Source organism: Crotalus tigris, unplaced genomic scaffold, assembly GCF_016545835.1.
Source record: "Crotalus tigris isolate CLP2741 ecotype Arizona unplaced genomic scaffold, ASM1654583v1 scf7180000019415.609845, whole genome shotgun sequence".
Taxonomy (NCBI): domain Eukaryota; kingdom Metazoa; phylum Chordata; class Lepidosauria; order Squamata; family Viperidae; genus Crotalus; species Crotalus tigris.
Genome location: NW_024097526.1, coordinates 243,394 through 262,172, shown reverse-complemented (window position 1 = coordinate 262,172; position 18,779 = coordinate 243,394). Strand labels below are relative to the sequence as shown.

Below are 18,779 nucleotides of genomic sequence, written 5' to 3'. Positions count from 1 at the left end.
TCTATATTCCCATGTAATCAATGCTTAACAACAATACTTAGCAATATCCAGAACTTTAAATAATAGTTTGTCTGTTATCCACAAAATCATGTTCTGACTCAAAGGATCCTTGAGCTTATTTTTTTTCCAGGATCTTCAATTTTTATTTTGCCAAATAAGAATTCTTATTTGTTGGTTATTCATTTCTGGTTTCCCTTACTAGATGGAACTTTGACAAAAAACAATACACCTCACCAAAAGCAAACATTCTTAGCTAACCATCAAGGAAACGGAAGAGCATCCTCTATTTACCTCTGACAGCTCCACCTTGTTAGTCGGATGGAAAAATAGCCCAAATGTCCCACTATATAAGAGTTTAAGAGTTCAGATGATGTTGTCCTACTGGTCAGAGGCTGGCTGCACATATTGATACCAAGCTCCATTCAAGATGGGGTTTGGTAGAGGACCCAGGATACCATTATGGGTTGTAATTCTAGTGATCTGCTGTATCCAACAGAAAGGTAAAAACTCTATTTTTTTAATGGTACATTTGTAAAAAAAAAAAAAACCAGCAATTAAATATATAATAAATTGATTTTGAAAATAACAATTCATTTGATTTGAAAATTAAATGGATTTTTCAATTTCAACAAGTTCCTTTCCCCAACAGTTAGTACTGTTTAAACTAAATATTTAATGTATCTTCATTGAAGAAAACCTTTTAATTTGATGTAGCCTGAAATAAAAAAAATGCTTAACAACATATCTATGAAGAAGGCTTTGAAGATTAAATCTAATCTTATAAAATATAACTCTCTCCAAAAGTTATTTCATCCTGAACACAAGTTTCTTATCAAAATAATGAGCTTGTATTGATGAGGTTTACTCTATGTGTTTAGAATCCTTTCAGAAGAAAGACTTTTTAAGTTATTCCAACGCCTTCTTTAATTTGTAAAGCCTATATAGAACTTGGAAATTTAATATTCAGAGAAAAATAACAATATCCTTTTTGAACTATACTACTTATTTGAAGAGATTGAAATGAGTGAGGCATTTTTGGCCTAAGAAGAATATTTTGAACTATTTCATTTTTAAATAAAATATTAAATCTTTCAGTCTATAACTAACCTTCAAAAGAACAATAACAGTTAAGAGCTTTCCTTTATAGACAATAAGCTTGTGCAGTTTAGTAGACATGAGTGTATATTCTGTATATGTTGGTTGCTGTTTTTAAGTAGATTAAGTCTCCTACCAAAACTTGAATATTGTTGAGACAGAAAAGGTTATTCATTCTTCTTAACTATATAAATGAAGAGATGGAATGAGACTCAGTTGTTCAGACATCCATGTCTTTGCATCTGACTTCATTTTTTTTCTGGATTACAAAATCTGGATAGCCACCAGATAGGAAGAGTCAGTTTTCTGTATTTTTTTGCACTCATATGAATGCAAATGAATGGGAATCCAATTTTTTATTTGAATTTAGACTAAATGTTTTCCATTTGGCTGTTTTTCAAAGACCAATATGGTTTCATCTCATTGAAGAACCATTAAGGATATCTGTTCTACTGCATCCTGTAATGCATCTGATAGTTACTGCCCCTCTCCTGAATTGAAACACATATCCTGTTATATCATACTATCAATTTATAAGCCCTTTGACTATGTAGGATAGAAATGAAGAAATTATTCATTTCAATCAACTCCACTGATTGTAATTAATCTCTAACTTTAATCCCTGATTCTACCAGTTGCGGTGCTCAAAAATATCATTTTTTCCCATTCAGACAAACAAGATTATTACGGATATAACTCTTGTTACATTATGTCCATATAAAATATTTCTTCATTTTAATTAGATGTTATACTGTATCAATTGTTGGTGGATCTCAAGAATCTCTGCAATCTTTTCAAATGTCCTATTTTTCTACATTTTATGTGGAACTTTCTCCCGCAGATAGTTTCCACATAACTATATGGGGAGTCACTAAAATTGGGTCTAGAAAGTCAATATGTCTTGAGGGTACATGATGAAGGAATGGGGCAAAGACGAGCAAATTGGAGGTGGGTCTTGACATCCCTTTGTGTGAATATCTAACCACCTGTATCAAAACTAATGAAATTTATCATTAAATCCTCAATAAAAGAGATGCATACAATTTTATCAGGAAAACAAAAGAGGCACAGACTGAATTTATTTATGGAACTAAAAAAGGGGAGAAAATAATGAAAAATTCAAGCTCTGCTCATTTGTATCACATAATTTTATCATTGTTTCACCCATTGAGGCCCTTGTTTGACTGCTTCTGCTGTGTATATGTGCACAAATAAGCAAATGTTCTTCTTTTCTCTCCAGTTTCAAGTGCAGAAGATGTACCTGAAAGAGTCACCATCCTCCCACCATTGCAAACAGTGCCTGTTATATCATGTAAGCGACTAAAATGAAATCTTCTTGTATTTATGAGATTTAGTCATGAAGCCAACAATATTAATAAAACATCTGATACAGATAGTCCTTGTCTTATGGCCACAACTGAACCTAAAATTCATGTTGCTAAGTGAGAAATTTGTTAAGTCAGTTTTGCCCAATTTTACAACCTTTCTTGTCACGCTTGTTAAGTGAATCACTGTGGTTGTTAAATTAATAACACGATTGTTAAATGAATCTGGTTTTCCCATTGACTTTGCTTATCAAAAGATTGAAAATGGAGATCACATGACCCTTGGATACTGCAACCGTCATAAACGTGAGTCAGTTGCCAAGCATCCGAATTTTGATCATGTGGCCATGGGGTCCTAAGTGTGAAAAATGGTCATAAGTCACTTTCTTTCAGTGCCATTGTAACTGTTCAAACAGTCTCTAAATGAACTGTTGTAAGTCAAGGACTACCTGTACACAGATTGGTGGATAATTCAGCAGATATGTAACATCAAATATCTCAACAGATTTGGAAAGAATTCCATAAATCATCATGTCTGGTAGCTATTCTTAGAAATTTTAGTAAGAGTTTAAATTATTTTATTTGTTCAAGGATTTTATTTTTGTTGTATTGCTGTTGATTTTACATTCTGAATTTTACCATATCCATATTATTCCATTTGCTGCTAGGCTTTTTTATTCTGCTTTTTATCTAACTGGATTTGGGCTTGGGGATTATTTTGGTATACTTTCGTGTACTTTAAGGCAATAGGCTAAAAACCAGAAGACTTCTTCTAGTTCTGCCTTAGACATGAAGCCAGTTGGATGACCTTAGGCCTGTCACTCTCTCTCAGCCCTAGGAATAAGGCAAGGGTAAACTGCTTTTCAGATCTTGCAAGAAAACTGCAGGAACTTGTCAAAAATGTCATCCCAAAATGAGGGTACAACCCGTGTTTTTCTTCAAACAATTTTTTAAAGAAAAAGATAAACTGTGGTAAATGGATAATGCTATAAGAAAAGAGGACATAGACCATTAGTCAATACTGAATACATAAACTAGTGATTAAAAACTATAAAGCAATCCTGAGTACAGTGAATGTACTCGGAAAATCTTTCAAGAAATATATCACCACTATGTAGACAATTCCCAGCATGGCCAGTATGTTTTTTTTTCTCTACTGTAAGTTTCTTTCACTGGGTACTGGGAAACTAGCTTTAATGCCCTTATCTCTTATCTATCTATCACGACTGGATCTGAAACAAACCATCTGGCTCCCTCCTGTTTGCTGTATACTGTTTTCAAGGATCCTATTTCCCCTATTTCCCATAGAATCAAAATCACATGAAGTATCAGTACCACTTTATAAATCCTTAGTAAGACCACATCTGGAATACAGCATCCAGTTTTGGTCACCACATTATAGACATTTTGGGAAAGGTGCAAAGAAGAGCAACTAAGATGATTAAAGGCCTGGAGGCAAAAACATATGAAGAATGGTTGCAGCATTTGGGAATGGCTAGTCTGGAGAAGAGAAAGACTAGGGGTGATATGATAGCAGGATTTCAGTATTTGAGGGGCTGCCACAAAGAATAGGGGCTCAACTTATTTACCAAAGCTCCAGAAGGAAAGACAAGAAACAATGGATGGAAACTAATCAAGGAGAGAAGCAACCTAGAATTAAGGAGAAACTTAACAATTAACCAGTGGAACAGCTGGCTTTCAGAAGTTGTAGGTGCTTCATCACTGGAGGTTTTTTTTAATAATATTGTATTAATATTCCAATTTTACATTTAAATATTTAAAAAGCAATGTGGTGACTGGTTTAAGCAATAGTTCAATAACAAAATCTTAGTGCAAATCTCAGGTTACAACATCAAATATTTCTTCTCTTTTTCCCTTAACATTTACTGTCTCATATTCAGGTTAGTACATTTCTAATTATATCAACTCAATAAAAACATCATTATTATATTTATCAATAAATTTTTAGCTTATATATATCTTAATTACATTCAATCTTCATAAACAACCCATATCCTGTTATTGATTTTTACTCAATTTTTAATTTCTTATCAATATTCCAATTTAACCTTTGATATTTATAATTTTCAGACTTTGGGTAACCAAAATTTCCCTTATCTCACTTCATAACAAACTATAATATCCAAAGTATATATTTTATCTATTTGAATATAATATTGTTCTATTTCCTAAAAGTTATCTGGAGGTTTTTAAGAAAAGACTGGACAGCCACCTGTCTGAAAGGGTATAGAGTCTCCTGCTTGAGCAGCGGGTTGGATGAGAAGACCTCCAAGGTCCCTTCCAGCTCTATTCTGCTCTTATTTCCACAACAATAGTAATCTGCTGAGCTGTATTTACAGACCTTTGCAACCAGTTTTAAATCTGTCATGATGCAGAGAAATCTGTCCCCTCTTGTAGTCTGCTAAAGGCACAAGACTTCTTTTACTAATGCTGAGCTTATTTCTTTGCACTGCTGTTGTTGTTGTGAGTTGTGAAGTCATGTCCGACCCATCGCGACCCCATGGACAACGTTTCTCCAGGCCTTCCTGTCCTCTACCATCTTCTGGAGTCCATTTAAGCCAGTGGTTCTCAACCTGTGGGTCGGGACCCCATTTGGGGTCGAACGACCATTTCACGGGGGTCGCCAAACAACGCAGTCCGCCATTTTTTCCCCCTTTTCCTTAGCTGTGCTACTCCCTTTTATTCTATTGGCTTTTGAAAGCCAATAGAATAGACTCTCTTGAATAGAGTCTAATTCTATTGGCTTTCAAAAGCCAATAGGAATTGTCCAGCCTGTCTCTGCCCTGCTGAGCCCGCCAAAAGTCCCATTCTGCAAACGGGGCTGCACCAGTTGAGTAGTCCTCGACTTACGACCGGTTGAGTAGCCCTCGACTACTTGCAATGTAGTTGGGGGTCGTGGCATTAAAAAGGTTGAGAACCACTGATTTAAGCTCATGCCTACTGCTTCAGTGACTCCATCCAACTACCTTATTCTCTGTCATCCCTTTCTTCTATTGCCCTCAATCTTTCTCAGCATTAGGCTCTTCTCCAGTGAGTCCTTACTTCTCATTAGGTGGCCAAAGTATTTGAGTTTCAACTTCAGGATCTGGCCTTCTAAAGAGCAGTCGGGGTTGGTCTCTTCTAGGACTGACCAGTTTGAACATCTTGCAGTCCAAAGGACTCGCAGGAGTCTTCTCCAGCACCATAGTTCAAAGGCCTCAATTCTTTGGCGCTCAGCCTTTCTTGTGGTCCAACTTTCACAGTCATACATTGCAACTGGGAAAACCATGGCCTTGACTATACGCACTTTTGTTGGCAGGGTGATGTCTCTGCTTTTTAGTATGCTAGATTTGCCATAGCTTTCCTCCCTAGGAGTAAGCGTCTTTTAATTTCTTGGCTGCAGTCCCCATCTGCAGTGATCTAGGAGCCAAGGAAGATAAAATCTGTCACTACCTCCATTTCTTCCTCATCTATTTGCCAGGAATTGAGAGGGCCGGATGCCATGATTTTGTAACTCATGTTACTAAGTGTCTGATTATGGTTTACTACAGTTGATACACAGGAATGAGGCAGTAATTCTAATCTTGTGGATTTGATTCGTGATTGTCCCACAATTACTCAGCTTTCTCCTCTAGCTTTTTCCTCTAGAAGAGCTTTCTCCACCATGATAACAAATATGTTGGTCTTCATCACACTTGGGAGGACATTAGAGTAGGGGACCGTGGCCTAGGGAAAATCCAGAACTGTTATTATTCCATTTCTAAGTCAAGAACATTAAAAAAAGGAATCAGCTGAGAAAAAGTGGAGAAGGATCCAAATGTTGCAAAGTTCTTCCCTGTCTAAATGTTTGTGTTCTGTGCCTCCCTAGCTATCTATTGATCCACCCCAAACAAAATGTAATAGTGGTGGAAGGTATATGTATTAATTCTTTACATCCTCTTGGGATTTTACAGCCTTCCACTCAGCTCATAATGGACGGGTCTGCAGCACATGGGGTACTTTTCACTACAAGACATTTGATGGTGACATCTATAATTTTCCTGGGGTCTGCAAATACGTATTTGCTTCCCATTGCAATGCACCATTTGAGGACTTCAACATACAACTTAGACACCAAAGAGTTGGGAACACCTCTACTATTAGCTATGTCACCGTGAAGCTGGATGGAACAGATTTTAAAATAGAAAAGGATCAAATTTTGGTAAATGGCAAACGGTAAGTCCTTAGTTCTGCCTGCTGAATAATTTTATTTTGTAGACCTTCTCATCTAGAATTCACAACATACTCTGAATTTTGTATTTCTCAAAATTTTCATGTAGAAGTATAGACTACAGACATAGGCATCCACAAGAAACGGATAAGAGAGGGGAAATCATGCATTGTGACATAAACTCAGCCTTTACATATTTGCATATAACACTAGACCATAAATACAAAAGGGCAGAGAATGGATTGTGATAACACATACACACATTCTGTCACCATTAGGTTAGTATTGAGTACTGTGACCAAACGTGCCTGAAGATGCAGATGTTTGTAATGTCAAAACACTTGCAAATGAGTGTAAGGTTTGAGAACTTCCTAGAAGGCATTATCTCAAACATGTATGATGAAGATAAGTTAGATTTTTTTGGATCAGGTTCTATTACTTCTAACTTTTGGAACATGAGGAAAGAAACAAGCAGAATACCATGATAAGAAGTTATGTACAGTACTTATGTACATAACTTATGTACCAAATACTTATGCCATCTCATTAGATTACCTTTTTGTCTGTTGTAGGTTTAAATATAGGAAGGGTTGCACTGAGGCAATCCTTAAGTGAGTTGATAGCTATGTCACCAAAAAATATGAAGAAGCTATATAATGGTTAGAATAAATTATCCATCTGAAACTGCTCTTTTAGCCAATAGGAGAGGGCAAGAACAAATTACTGTACTTTTGGATTTGGAAAGGAATAGGAAGTTTCATTTAGGTTTTATATATTTGTTATCTCTTTAAATTCACCTTCACCAATATAGATCCCTGCTCATTGGTCATGCTGATTGAAAATGATGGTTGGAACATTCAAAGAACCCTATACTGAGAGTAGCTTGCCTATAGGCATATCTGCATTTACAATTTAAGATGCTTGTGTCCAGTAAGATGTGTCCAGTGTCTAATGGTCATACAGACTTGGCTTTAAGCCAGTTTATCCAGACTGAGACACCTGGGCAATAGATTGCAAGATATTCATGCTAGATTGCAAACTCTATGACCTTCCACTGGACAGTTCCCCACCACTACCTTTCTTTTCTGAGAAAACAATTGTCAATCACCTTCTTTCATGTGGATAGCCTTACAAGAGGTATATACAGTAAGTGTAGTGGTGGGATTCAAATATGTGAACAACCGGCTCTCTGTGTGGATGCTGCTTCTGGAAGTCCATTCTGGGCCTCTGCAACAAAAAATTAGCTACCAGTTCTGCCGACGTGATGTGAACTGGCTGAATCCCACCACTATGTGTGTGTGTGTGTGTGTGTGTGTGTGTGTGTGTGTGTGTGTAGACAAAGTTGAATTTAAATATACAAAGATGAAGTATGAAAATATGCAGGCATAAGAAGCAATTCTTTTACAGAATAATCCTTTCTTACTGCCTTATGGATTTTAGAGCTATCTGTATAATGAATATTGTGATAGTGTAATTGTTAATGTACAAATAGACCTCAACTTAGGACCACAGTTGATCCAAAAATTTCTATTGCTAAGCAAGGTAGTTGTTAAGTGAGGTTTTGCCCCTTTTTATGACCTTTCTTGCCACAGTTGTTAAGGGAATCACTGCAGTTGTTAAGTGACTCATGCAGTCATTAAAGCAAATCTGGCTTCCCCATTGACTTTGCTTGTCAGAAGGTCGCAAAAGGGATCACATGACCTTGGGACACAACGACGGTCATAAATATGAACCAGGTGCCAAGCATCTGAATTTTGATTCAAATGGCCATGGGGGTGCTGCAATGATTGTAAGTGTGAAAAATGGCTACTTGCTGTAACTTTGAATGGTCAATAAATGAATGGCTGTTTAAGTCCAGGATTAGCTGTACTCGCTTTATAAAGAGAGAGAGCTGTGGTTTGAATGAGGCCAGAAAGTTTTTTAATTAATATTTTTTCTTCCTTGAATTTGTTAGATTTCTCCACGAATTTATTATTATTACTATTAAGTCTGTCCGTGCATTGTTTTATTTTTTTTCTAATCATTCATAATTGAGTATTATCAATTAGCACTCACATTAACCATAGTTCTAAAGATATTATAAGTCAAAATAAGTAGTGACTCAGTTGAAGGGGCATTTCTGCCTCTGCCAAAATAGCTGGTGATCTTTTGCATTTAGCCTTCAACTCGAGTAGACTGTTGGAAATAGTCAGGAGCACTCAATGTAATATGGAAAAATATACTTAGAAAGTGGAGAAGAAATTGCCCCCATTTAGGACTAGTGCAGGGGTAGGCAACCTTGGGTCTTTTATGACTCGTGGGATTCAACTCCCAGAATTCCTGAGCCAGCCATGCCCACGAGTCATAAAAGAGCCAAGGTTGCCTACCCCTGGCCTAGTGGATAAGTCTAAAGACAATGGTGGCTCTTTAAGCTACTATTTGCCTATGTTCTGCCCATATCTTTTATATTAACAATAATACAAAACATCACCAAGAATTGAGTACCTCTCTTCAAAAAAATGAAACAGACTTAAGTGAATACTGCCTCCCTAAATTTCCATAAAAATGAGGCAAGTAGAAATATTGTGACATAAATGACACTCTGTATTTCTAATGCATTCTTATCAGGATTCACTTACCTTACAATGGACCTGGATTTGAAATAGAGCATTTTTTCAACTATATTAAAGTGGATAGTAAGATGGGCTTAACCCTAATGTGGAATAAAGATGACAGTGTAATGGTAAGTATATGATGACATAAAGAACTGATAAATGTGAGCTGTAACAAAATACGGATGGATGGAATGGTCTTGTTTCAGATGCCAGCTTCTTTCAAGATACTCTGTTCCATTCTCAGTTTTTTGTTTTTGTCTCCAGCACACTTCCTGAATTCTGTGATTTCTGATCATTCTCACTTTTAGAGCTCACTTCCAACATAAAGAGACAACTGAAGTTAAGCTATCTTTGTGCTTGATTCAGAGGTCCTGATAACAGCACTAGTTGCTTATTGGGGCAAGGCTTTGCTTATATATATATAAAGCCACACATGACTTGCAACTATATACATCCCAGATCATCCCTCTCAATACAGATATAATCATTAAAATTCAAAAGTCAGGTTTACTTGCAAGGGGACCATCTCAGAAGTGGCAGATACATACTGAAATGTTCTCCCTCAGTGCTTGAGGGAGCCTCATTTTATCATCCAAAACGGGTAATAATGAAAAGAGATGGCTAAGCTGGAATCATAACTCTACATCTAAGTTCAAGTTTAATATATCAAGCAAAGAGATGGCTCAAATTAAGCATTAATCAATTGGCAAACCAGGGTAATATAACAATTAAATTGGGGACTTTACTGTAATTGGGGAGTCCTAGGTTTAATCTCCACTGAAACATGGCTGAGGTAATAATTCTGTCTCTGGTCAATCTATCTTAAAAAATGTTGTTATGCGATAAGTCTAAGGAATGATCCTCTGTATAACAGCTTGAGTTCTCAGAGAAAAAATAGGATATAATAAATGAAATAAAATAAGACATTGAGTAGAAATGCAAATACCAAAGTAATATTTGTTCCTCCTTTAAACTTCTCAGACTAGCTATAAAAACAAGGAATGTTCTTTTTAACATTAACGTCCTTAAATATCTTATTTAAAAAACCTTTGTCACAGAAGTAAGCTACCAAGTATGTTTCCATACTTGACATTTGATTATTGTTTTTAAAGATGAAAGCACATTTGGATTATATACAGTTAGTTGCCAAGCATCCAAATTTTGATTATGTGACTATGGGGATACTACAATGGTCATAATCACTTTTTTCACTGCCATTGTAATTTTGAAGGGTCACTAAATGCACTGTTGTAAGTCAATGACTACCTGTACATGTTATCAACTTTCTCATATGTAATTTCAGCTGGAACTTGATATAAAATATGCCAATCACACCTGTGGACTTTGTGGAGATTTTAACGGCATTCCCAAGTACAAAGAATTTTATTTCGACAGTAAGTATTAAAAAAGGGGCTTAATGAATTTAATTATTACAGTTTATGGCTCTTTATTCAATGGGTGCTACAGAAACATACTGTAATTTTTCATAATCCTGACTTTTCAATATGTTGGAATAGCAGAAAACACTGTTTTTTTTCTGAATATTTTGATCTTTGTATTAACTACCTGGTAATTTTGCATCATATCTGTCATTCTTCAGTTTTAACATCTTTAGACGTTGGATGAATATTAGGTTCTATATTCATCAAAACTATGTTCTCAAACTTTAAGTGTTCTCAGATTTAATACTTTAGTCTCTTTGTTCTCTGACTTAAGAATATCGAATCATTTGTGATTTTAAAATGAATATGTAGATATTTTATTATATTAAGTTTGTAAGAAGAGAATGTATGACATTTGAAACCAAAACAAAATGTTTTTTTCCTCTTTAACACAATATCAGGGTCATAAATTGTACTGAAAAGTTAAACAACAATAATAAAAATCTTTCCTGCAGAATCCAGTGGCAAAGTACTTTCAGAGTGTCATCAAGAATAGGGGTCCCCAACTTATGGGCCATGGCCGGTCCCGGGCCTCGGGCTCTTGGTCAGCCGGCTGCAGAAATGGTTGGCCAGTGCATGCACACATGGGTGCACATTCCCCACACTTGTGCTAGCATCAGCGGCCCCGTTTGCGCATGCATGCAGGCATGTGTGAATGGGGCTGCTAATGCTGCGCCACTGCACGCGGGCCCATTTGCGTTTGCATGCGAGCACCAATTTGAAAACTGCTCTTCTTCCCTCCGGACTGTGAGCCTTGCAAGGTTGGAGATCTCTAGTCAAGAACAACTGCATGGCATCTATATAATTGCCAGGAATTAACCTTAACTCAAGAGTGTCTTTTCATTTTTCCCATCTCCTTATTAAATCACCTCATATTTTATGCAGAGATAGATTCTGAGATGTCTACATCAATATAATTTCATATGAAAAACATATATTCTCTCTCATGTATGAAAGTTGAGGTGCTACAAACAGGAAAGAGCTCTTTAATGTATTGGGGATTGGATTTAGATTAATTGGGCTACTCTGCTTTTCTTGAAACCACACAGACTTTTAGATCTCTAACAGCTTTCATAGCTAATTTGACATGGCTTTCCTGAAAGGGAATCTTAGCCAGAGGTACCATTAGCATGCAAATCTCTATTATGACTTTATTTTTTGAAGATACCCCCATAACAGACTTCCAGTTTGGGAATCAATGGAAGAAGAATGATCCAACAGAAGATTGTGAGGATCCCATACCTCCTTCTCAGAAGAACTGCATTGATGAATATGTGAGAATTTTCTTTCTTGTCTGATTTGCATAAGGATTCTATAATCTTGAGTTTAAAATGTATTAGTTGCCATTTCGCTGAAAATAATTGATTCTCCCTCAATCCTCTCCACAGCTATATTATAATATTTTGTGTGATGGAGGGTAGTGAGGAAGTGAAATTTCAGGAAGGAGGGGAATGCATTCCAGAAGAATAAGAAGGAAACTCAGTCCAGATGTTATGTATGAGAAGAGAGTAAAGACAGCCCCACCTTAATATTCACAGACTATATTGTAGATGCAGATAGCAGAGTGCTCAGTCTGGCAAGATTTTTTCCTATGTGTGAAACAATAAAGAACTCAGCTTGGAAGAATTACCACGTATCAATCTTGGTTTGGGGTCTGACATCTTAGGTTCGAATCTAACTTTGGAGAAAGGGCTTATGTTACTGTGTAAAATATAGTGATCTAATCTATGATATAAGCATGAAAAATGAGGGGCTTTTTTTTAAGGGAAGGGCCCCATTTTAGAAGGAAATCGTTTCATAAAATCTTTTGCCTTTTGTTTTTCCACTTAGGATATTTGTCGGAAAACACTAACTGGTTCTGCATTTTCTGAATGTAATGATATTGTGGGGGTGAAAAGCTACATTGATGCTTGTGTACATGACCTGTGTCTCTGTGATGAAGTTGAAAAATCCTCCTGTCTCTGTGACACTTTCTCTGAATATTCTCGACAATGTGCTCACGCCGGTGGCCGACCTCAACAATGGAGAAGCGCAGAACTATGCCGTAAGTGTAAATTTCTGTCAAACAGTGACAAAAGTGATTTGAGTGTAATTTCTCCCCCTAGACTTCATCAGGATTTTTTATTCAGATTCACTTTTTAGTTGAAAATATGGAAATTAAAATGTGCTGCCAAAACAAGAAACTATAAAATTGGAAGGTTGAAAATATATGAGTGCAACAGAAAACAATAAATAAACATTACATTATAAATAAAACATTACATTTCACAGATCTCTGTACTGGTTATAGATTTATGAACAGCTTGAAGGATCAGAGAAGATGCAAGTCTTACCTTCTCAGACAATAGACAGCTCAGACTACGAACTTAATCATTCTTCAAAACTACTAAAACAAATTAGCACTATTCTTTCAGCAATTACATGAAGAAAGCAACTGGATGAACAACTGGATATGTGCTTGTGTGTGGCAAGCTCTGTTTTTCTGCTCACCTATTCAGCTAAGATGAGAAACAGCTGAACTGGGTTATAAATCACTGAGGAATCATGTTCTTGCTTATATTGTTTCTGCTTTCAAGAAGTCTTGAGCAATCAAGGAACAAAGGAAAAGGAGAGAAAAATCTCAGAACAGATAGCTTAAAATGTAGTGGCCCACTTGTTACCTGGCACATGTCCCCAAGAAGCATTATACCTATGCTGTGACCCCTGCTTTGGCTTCAAGTAGGCTTCCAAGTGCAAATTAAAATGCTAATTTTGCTGTATTAAGACTTATATTCTTGGCATCTAGATATTCTTAGTACTGAATTCTTCAACCTGGATTGATTGTACCAAGAGAAACTATACTGGTTCTTCCTATAAAGTAAGGAGAACTGAAGCACTGAGGTGCTACTTCTCCATGATAGCATGCAATCTCAAACAGTCTTCTGGCAGAGATCAGGCCAAATCCCTGTTTTCAAATGATGCTGAAAACCAAGCTCTTCCACAGAGCTTTCTTAGTATGAGCGACCGCTATATGGATTTTTGTTGTTTGTTGGTTTTAATTTTGATTTTCATTGGGATATTATGATGATGTTGATTATTAAGATGCAATTGTCCTGCTATCTTTGTTAATTGCTGAGAATTCTTTAAATTTATGGCATGTTGCAAGTCTAATGAATGACGTGATACATATTAGCTATGATGATTCTCTGTCAAGCTTTTTTATGCACAATATGCTGTATAGAGAACTGACCTGGTCTTACTGTTCTTATTTCAGCAATAACATGCCAGTTGGATATGCAGTATCAAGAATGTGGATCACCTTGTGCAAATACTTGTACTAATTCTGAAAGATCTCATGTCTGTGAAGATCACTGCATAGATGGCTGCTTTTGTCCACCTGGTAAGATGCCATCTTCAGCTTAAATCATTCTGTTATGAGAGGATATAGTGCTATGTATACTGTACTAGTGTGCCATAAACACAATAATAAAATAGTATTGTCTAGTATATATACTCTCTTCAATACTTTCTGAACAAAATTTGATATAGAAGAATTTCAACAAAATGAAACTGTTCTGGCACATATTGAAGATCCATTATAATTTATTTTCTCCCCTAGGAACTGTTTTTGATGACATCAACGGCAAAAGCTGCATCCCCTTTGATCAATGTTCCTGCATTTACAATGGAGAATCCTATGCTCCGGGGATGACATATTTAGCTCCGTGCCGTTCTTGGTAATTAATATCTTTTGCTAAATTCAATTAATGTTTTGTGCAGGAATCTAGCTTTCATCTGTGATGTCAATATTTTTGATTTGTACTCCCTGATTTTAGGCTCTGATCTAAAGTCCATACTTCCATTTATCCTCTCAGATTGCATATATTACATCTGGCTATTAATCTATCCTTTAGATTCATTCAAAAGCAAGATTCTGATGGATTTTTAAAACTAGCTGGGTAACTAAAGAACAGCAATTAACTAAAGAACATACTGTTAATCTAAGACTCTTTAAGAGAAAGAAGAAAATAGAATGCTATCTTTTGCAGGTCATCTAATCCAGTACTGTTCACTATGACTGACAAAAGCTTTACAAGATAAGAGACAAAGGTTTTTGCATAGTTGCAGCGATTACCTCTTCCAAACGTACAGTGGAAGACAACACATCTTTTTTATTGGCTGATAAACATTCAGAAATCTCAAAAAGTATTGCAAAATATTGCTCAATCATGGTTGCAATAAGGATACATTGGGCATAATTAAGCACTGTCATATCTTTCATGCTGGAAGATAATAAGCTATATATTTTTCTCTTTAATATTTTAGTGCACAGTTTCATATTGATGTTTGATACTACATTTGGTCTAGCAGCATAAATAAATAAATCTACATGGAAACACTTCTATTAGTTTCCAGGAAATAAGGCTATGATCATGTAGTAGATCATGCCTGCCCTAGATGATGATGATGGAGGCAGGTTGTTTCACTGATTAATTGTTCTGTCAGGAAATTTCTCTTTAGTTCTTTTGAATTACAAGATAACATTGATTGACTCAATCAAACAAAGTGTCTATATTTATGTATTCAAAGTGGAGGTTTAATTGATATTATAGCAAAATAATACAAGTTAAATAAAGTACTTTTTCTTCAAAGTTACATTCCTAACTTTAGATTCTCTTTCCTCCAGTGTCTGCAGTGGTGGCGAGTGGAATTGCACAGAGCTTCCTTGTCCTGGTATTTGCTCAATAGAAGGAGGATCACATATCTCCACCTATGATGAAGTGTGGTATAATTTCCATGGAAAGTGTAATTATATTTTTACCAAGGCAAGTCATCTTTCATATTAGCAAAAATGTCTTTGTCCCATACATAGGTACATACTTAAACTTGAGCTTCTATTTCTGGAATTATAAAATTCCAGATGTTCCTGATGTTAATCCATTGCTATAAATATTATATCACATGATTTATCCAGTTTCTATTTCTAGATTTTATTTATATCTTGCATCTTTCCCTATAAAATGGTATAGGTTTTTTTTTTACATTTGTATGTTAAAAAGAGGAACTTTGGTGATGGAGAAGAACTTCACCAAGCCAGGAAATGTAAATGATAACCATTTTAATCTGATTAAATCAATTATTATATTAGTGTGGTCTAAAAAGCAGTTAGAACTCTGTATGCTGCCCAATAAAGTGGTTTGATAATGAAAACAAAATTAAGGTGGCTAGGAAGAGACTGAACAATTCGAAAAATGCCCTAAATTAATCTGGCTCTTCACTTCTGGTTCGATGTTTAATATTATGAAAAAGAAAATAAATGAGAATTTCCTGTTTTTCCAACCAAACTGGACTCATATTATTCCCTTTCTTTGCAAAGTCAATCAAATTACTTTACATGACTAACATTATTTCTATAGAAGTTATCCCAAAATATTTTTGAAGTAGCATCCTTGAAATCTGTCTGTTGTGTCAATATCTTCTTCCTGGTCTCTCTCCTCCAGATTTGTGATGAAGAAACCTTTACTGTTCTTGGAGATCTTGGGCCATGTGGCCTCACAGAATTTGAGAGCTGCTTAAAAATGGTGGCTCTTACCATCAATGGAGGAGAAACTGTAAGAACCGCAATGAGTCCAAATGGCCCAGGTGCCATTCAGTTCATAATCTACTTGTAATCATTGGGCTTGCCTAGCAGCCTAAAAACTACCTTTTGCTGACAAAATAATGTCATGTCTAATAAGCAGAATTGACTTCTTTTTCTATATTTAAGCAAGAATTTTATTGCTAGAAGTAAAATGGGGGAGCTGTAGAGCTTTGGTATACAGCGGTTTAATTTCATTTTCCTCTTAAGTAACAGTTCTGTTAAATTCCTATCGACAACTAATGTACTCGTGAGGAAAAACAAAATAAAACACTGTGAGAAATTAGACAAGGGGGGACATGATAGCAGTATTCCAATATCTCAGGGGCTGCCATAAAGAAGAGGGAATTAAGCTATTTTCCAAAGCACCTGAAGGCAGGACAAGAAGCAACGGGTGGAAACTAATCAAGGAGAGAAGCAACCTAGAACTAAGGAGAAACTTCCTGACAGTGAGAACAATTAATCAGTGGAACAGCTTGCCTCCAGAAGCAGTAAATGCTCCAACACTGGAAGTTTTTAAGAAGAGACTGGACAGCCATTTGTCCGAAATGGTGTAGGGTTTCCTGCCCGAGCAGGGGGTTGGACTAGATGACCTCCAAGGTCCCTTCCAACTTTACTACTATTATTATTACTATTATTATTATTATTAAAGGGGACAATCGACTTTCAATCATTTCTGCAGCTCTCTGAAAACCTACCTAGAGAGTTGAAAGATACTTCAGAAGAGCATAGAAAATATCACAGTAGATGACCAAAAGTATTGTTCATGTGAGGATAAATTTGCATCTGATAGGATGGATGATAGCTGTTTTATAAATCCTGCCCTATATGCTTTTCCAAAAGCCATAGGCTGTATCTTCTCTCTATTGTAATGAAAGGATAAGAGAGAGTTAGATATTCAAAGATAGTGCTTTGAATCAAACACACACACACACACACACACACACACACAGAGAGAGAGAGAGAGAGAGAGAGAGAGAGAGAGAGAAACAAACCCACACACATGGTTAATATAGCTCAGAGAGGCTTGTTTCTTTAGATGTTCATCTCCAGATTAGTTTGTTGTTACAGAGTTTTGACATCTTTTATCCTTTCTGTGTATGAGTGCCTATCCACACAAAGGGTGAGTTTTTCATGATAGATAGATAGATAGATAGATAGATAGATAGATAGATAGATAGATAGATAGACAGACAGATTTCATATTTCTATTTATCAGTTTCTAAAATCATGAAATCCATTGATTATTTTTTCTTTATTTTTACTCACCAGTTTGCTGCAATCAACCGCAAAGGCAAAGTAATTGTTAATGGGATGTCTGCTCAGCTGCCTATCTCAGTAGGTATGTAGTTCATTAGAAATGTCTGGTTGTGCAGAAGGAAAAGTTGTAAATCTTAAATGTACTCCGCATATAAAATTTGGTTTGATATCTGATTGACAACTGAGTTGACAATCTGGAAAAGGAATTCCTTTTGGAAAGTAAAGCTCACTATCCCTGCTTCAATCTTAGTTTCTGAAAATATACAGCTTTTAAAAGACTTTAGAAACCTCAGCTGTACAGATTAGTACAATCAATTGATTAAGAGACCTGCCTCAATAAGCATTTTTTTTACTTTATTTCATCGGATTCCAAGTTTGTTTCCAATTAAAGTTCAAATTCTTGATAATATTTTGCCAAGATTTTGATGAAATGTTATTTGTCAGATTGATGAATATCTGCTGAAGAATTCACATTATTTTTCTGTTAGTATCACTACAAATTCCTCAAAAATTGGTTAAGCAACAGTATAGGCAATCTGACCTACATCTTTAACAATTTCAGTCCACCAATAAACTAGTGAAAAAATTGATTTTTTTAAACCACCCTACCAGATAAATACAGTGGTAATTCCTGTGCAGCCTTTATCCTTTTGAGTGGTTTGGGAACTGGGGTGAAATCCTTCTACTTTAAGTAGACCTCATGTTACACTGGTGAATAAAGTCACTGTGGGCGGCCATATAAATTTGCTTATTAAATAAATAAAATAGATAATAAATAAAACTGATTAAAATCATAAAGTGGGTAAGAAAAAGTTAATAATTTTTAAAAAGTTGTTGCTGACCAGCTTTTACCTGATGACTTGTAGAATGTGAGTCAAAAGTAACAGCTACTATTCTACTATAGCTTTATTATAGCAGTAACTGCAGCAGAAAACCAAACTTTAGAAAGCTGAGGAAATGAAGTTTTGTTTTAGACTGGCTGCTGTGCCTGTATATATATGTGAATTTTGATGCTTTAACTTTGTAAATTGCATTAAGGTTTTCAAAAGGTCTATATGCCCTATATGTCCTGCCCATGGGGAGATGGGGTGAAGGAAAGAAACGGGCTAGTTAGACAGTAAAATGCTTTATTAACTGTGGGTCCAAATAGAATAGCTAATTGTTACCATAGCCAAAGTTGAAAAAAAGAACTGATAACCAGAAAATGGATTTTTAATACTGCTTCATTTCTGGCCA

General features: G+C 35.8%; 1 protein-coding gene across 1 annotated transcript in view; it reads left to right on the top strand.

Annotated features, from left to right (window-relative positions):
• The first annotated feature begins 344 nt into the window (after nucleotides 1-344).
• LOC120316557 (mucin-5B-like) overlaps nucleotides 345-18,779 on the top strand; it is a 62,753-nt gene continuing 44,318 nt past the window's right edge. The window contains exons 1-12 of the mRNA XM_039362290.1: nucleotides 345-500; nucleotides 2,336-2,407; nucleotides 6,374-6,635; nucleotides 9,238-9,352; nucleotides 10,528-10,618; nucleotides 11,831-11,940; nucleotides 12,497-12,710; nucleotides 13,920-14,045; nucleotides 14,265-14,382; nucleotides 15,333-15,471; nucleotides 16,147-16,257; nucleotides 17,556-17,625. Coding sequence (XP_039218224.1) covers nucleotides 428-500; nucleotides 2,336-2,407; nucleotides 6,374-6,635; nucleotides 9,238-9,352; nucleotides 10,528-10,618; nucleotides 11,831-11,940; nucleotides 12,497-12,710; nucleotides 13,920-14,045; nucleotides 14,265-14,382; nucleotides 15,333-15,471; nucleotides 16,147-16,257; nucleotides 17,556-17,625 — 1,501 coding nt within the window. The 5' untranslated portion in view covers nucleotides 345-427. The remainder of the gene's footprint in view (nucleotides 501-2,335; nucleotides 2,408-6,373; nucleotides 6,636-9,237; nucleotides 9,353-10,527; nucleotides 10,619-11,830; nucleotides 11,941-12,496; nucleotides 12,711-13,919; nucleotides 14,046-14,264; nucleotides 14,383-15,332; nucleotides 15,472-16,146; nucleotides 16,258-17,555; nucleotides 17,626-18,779) is intronic.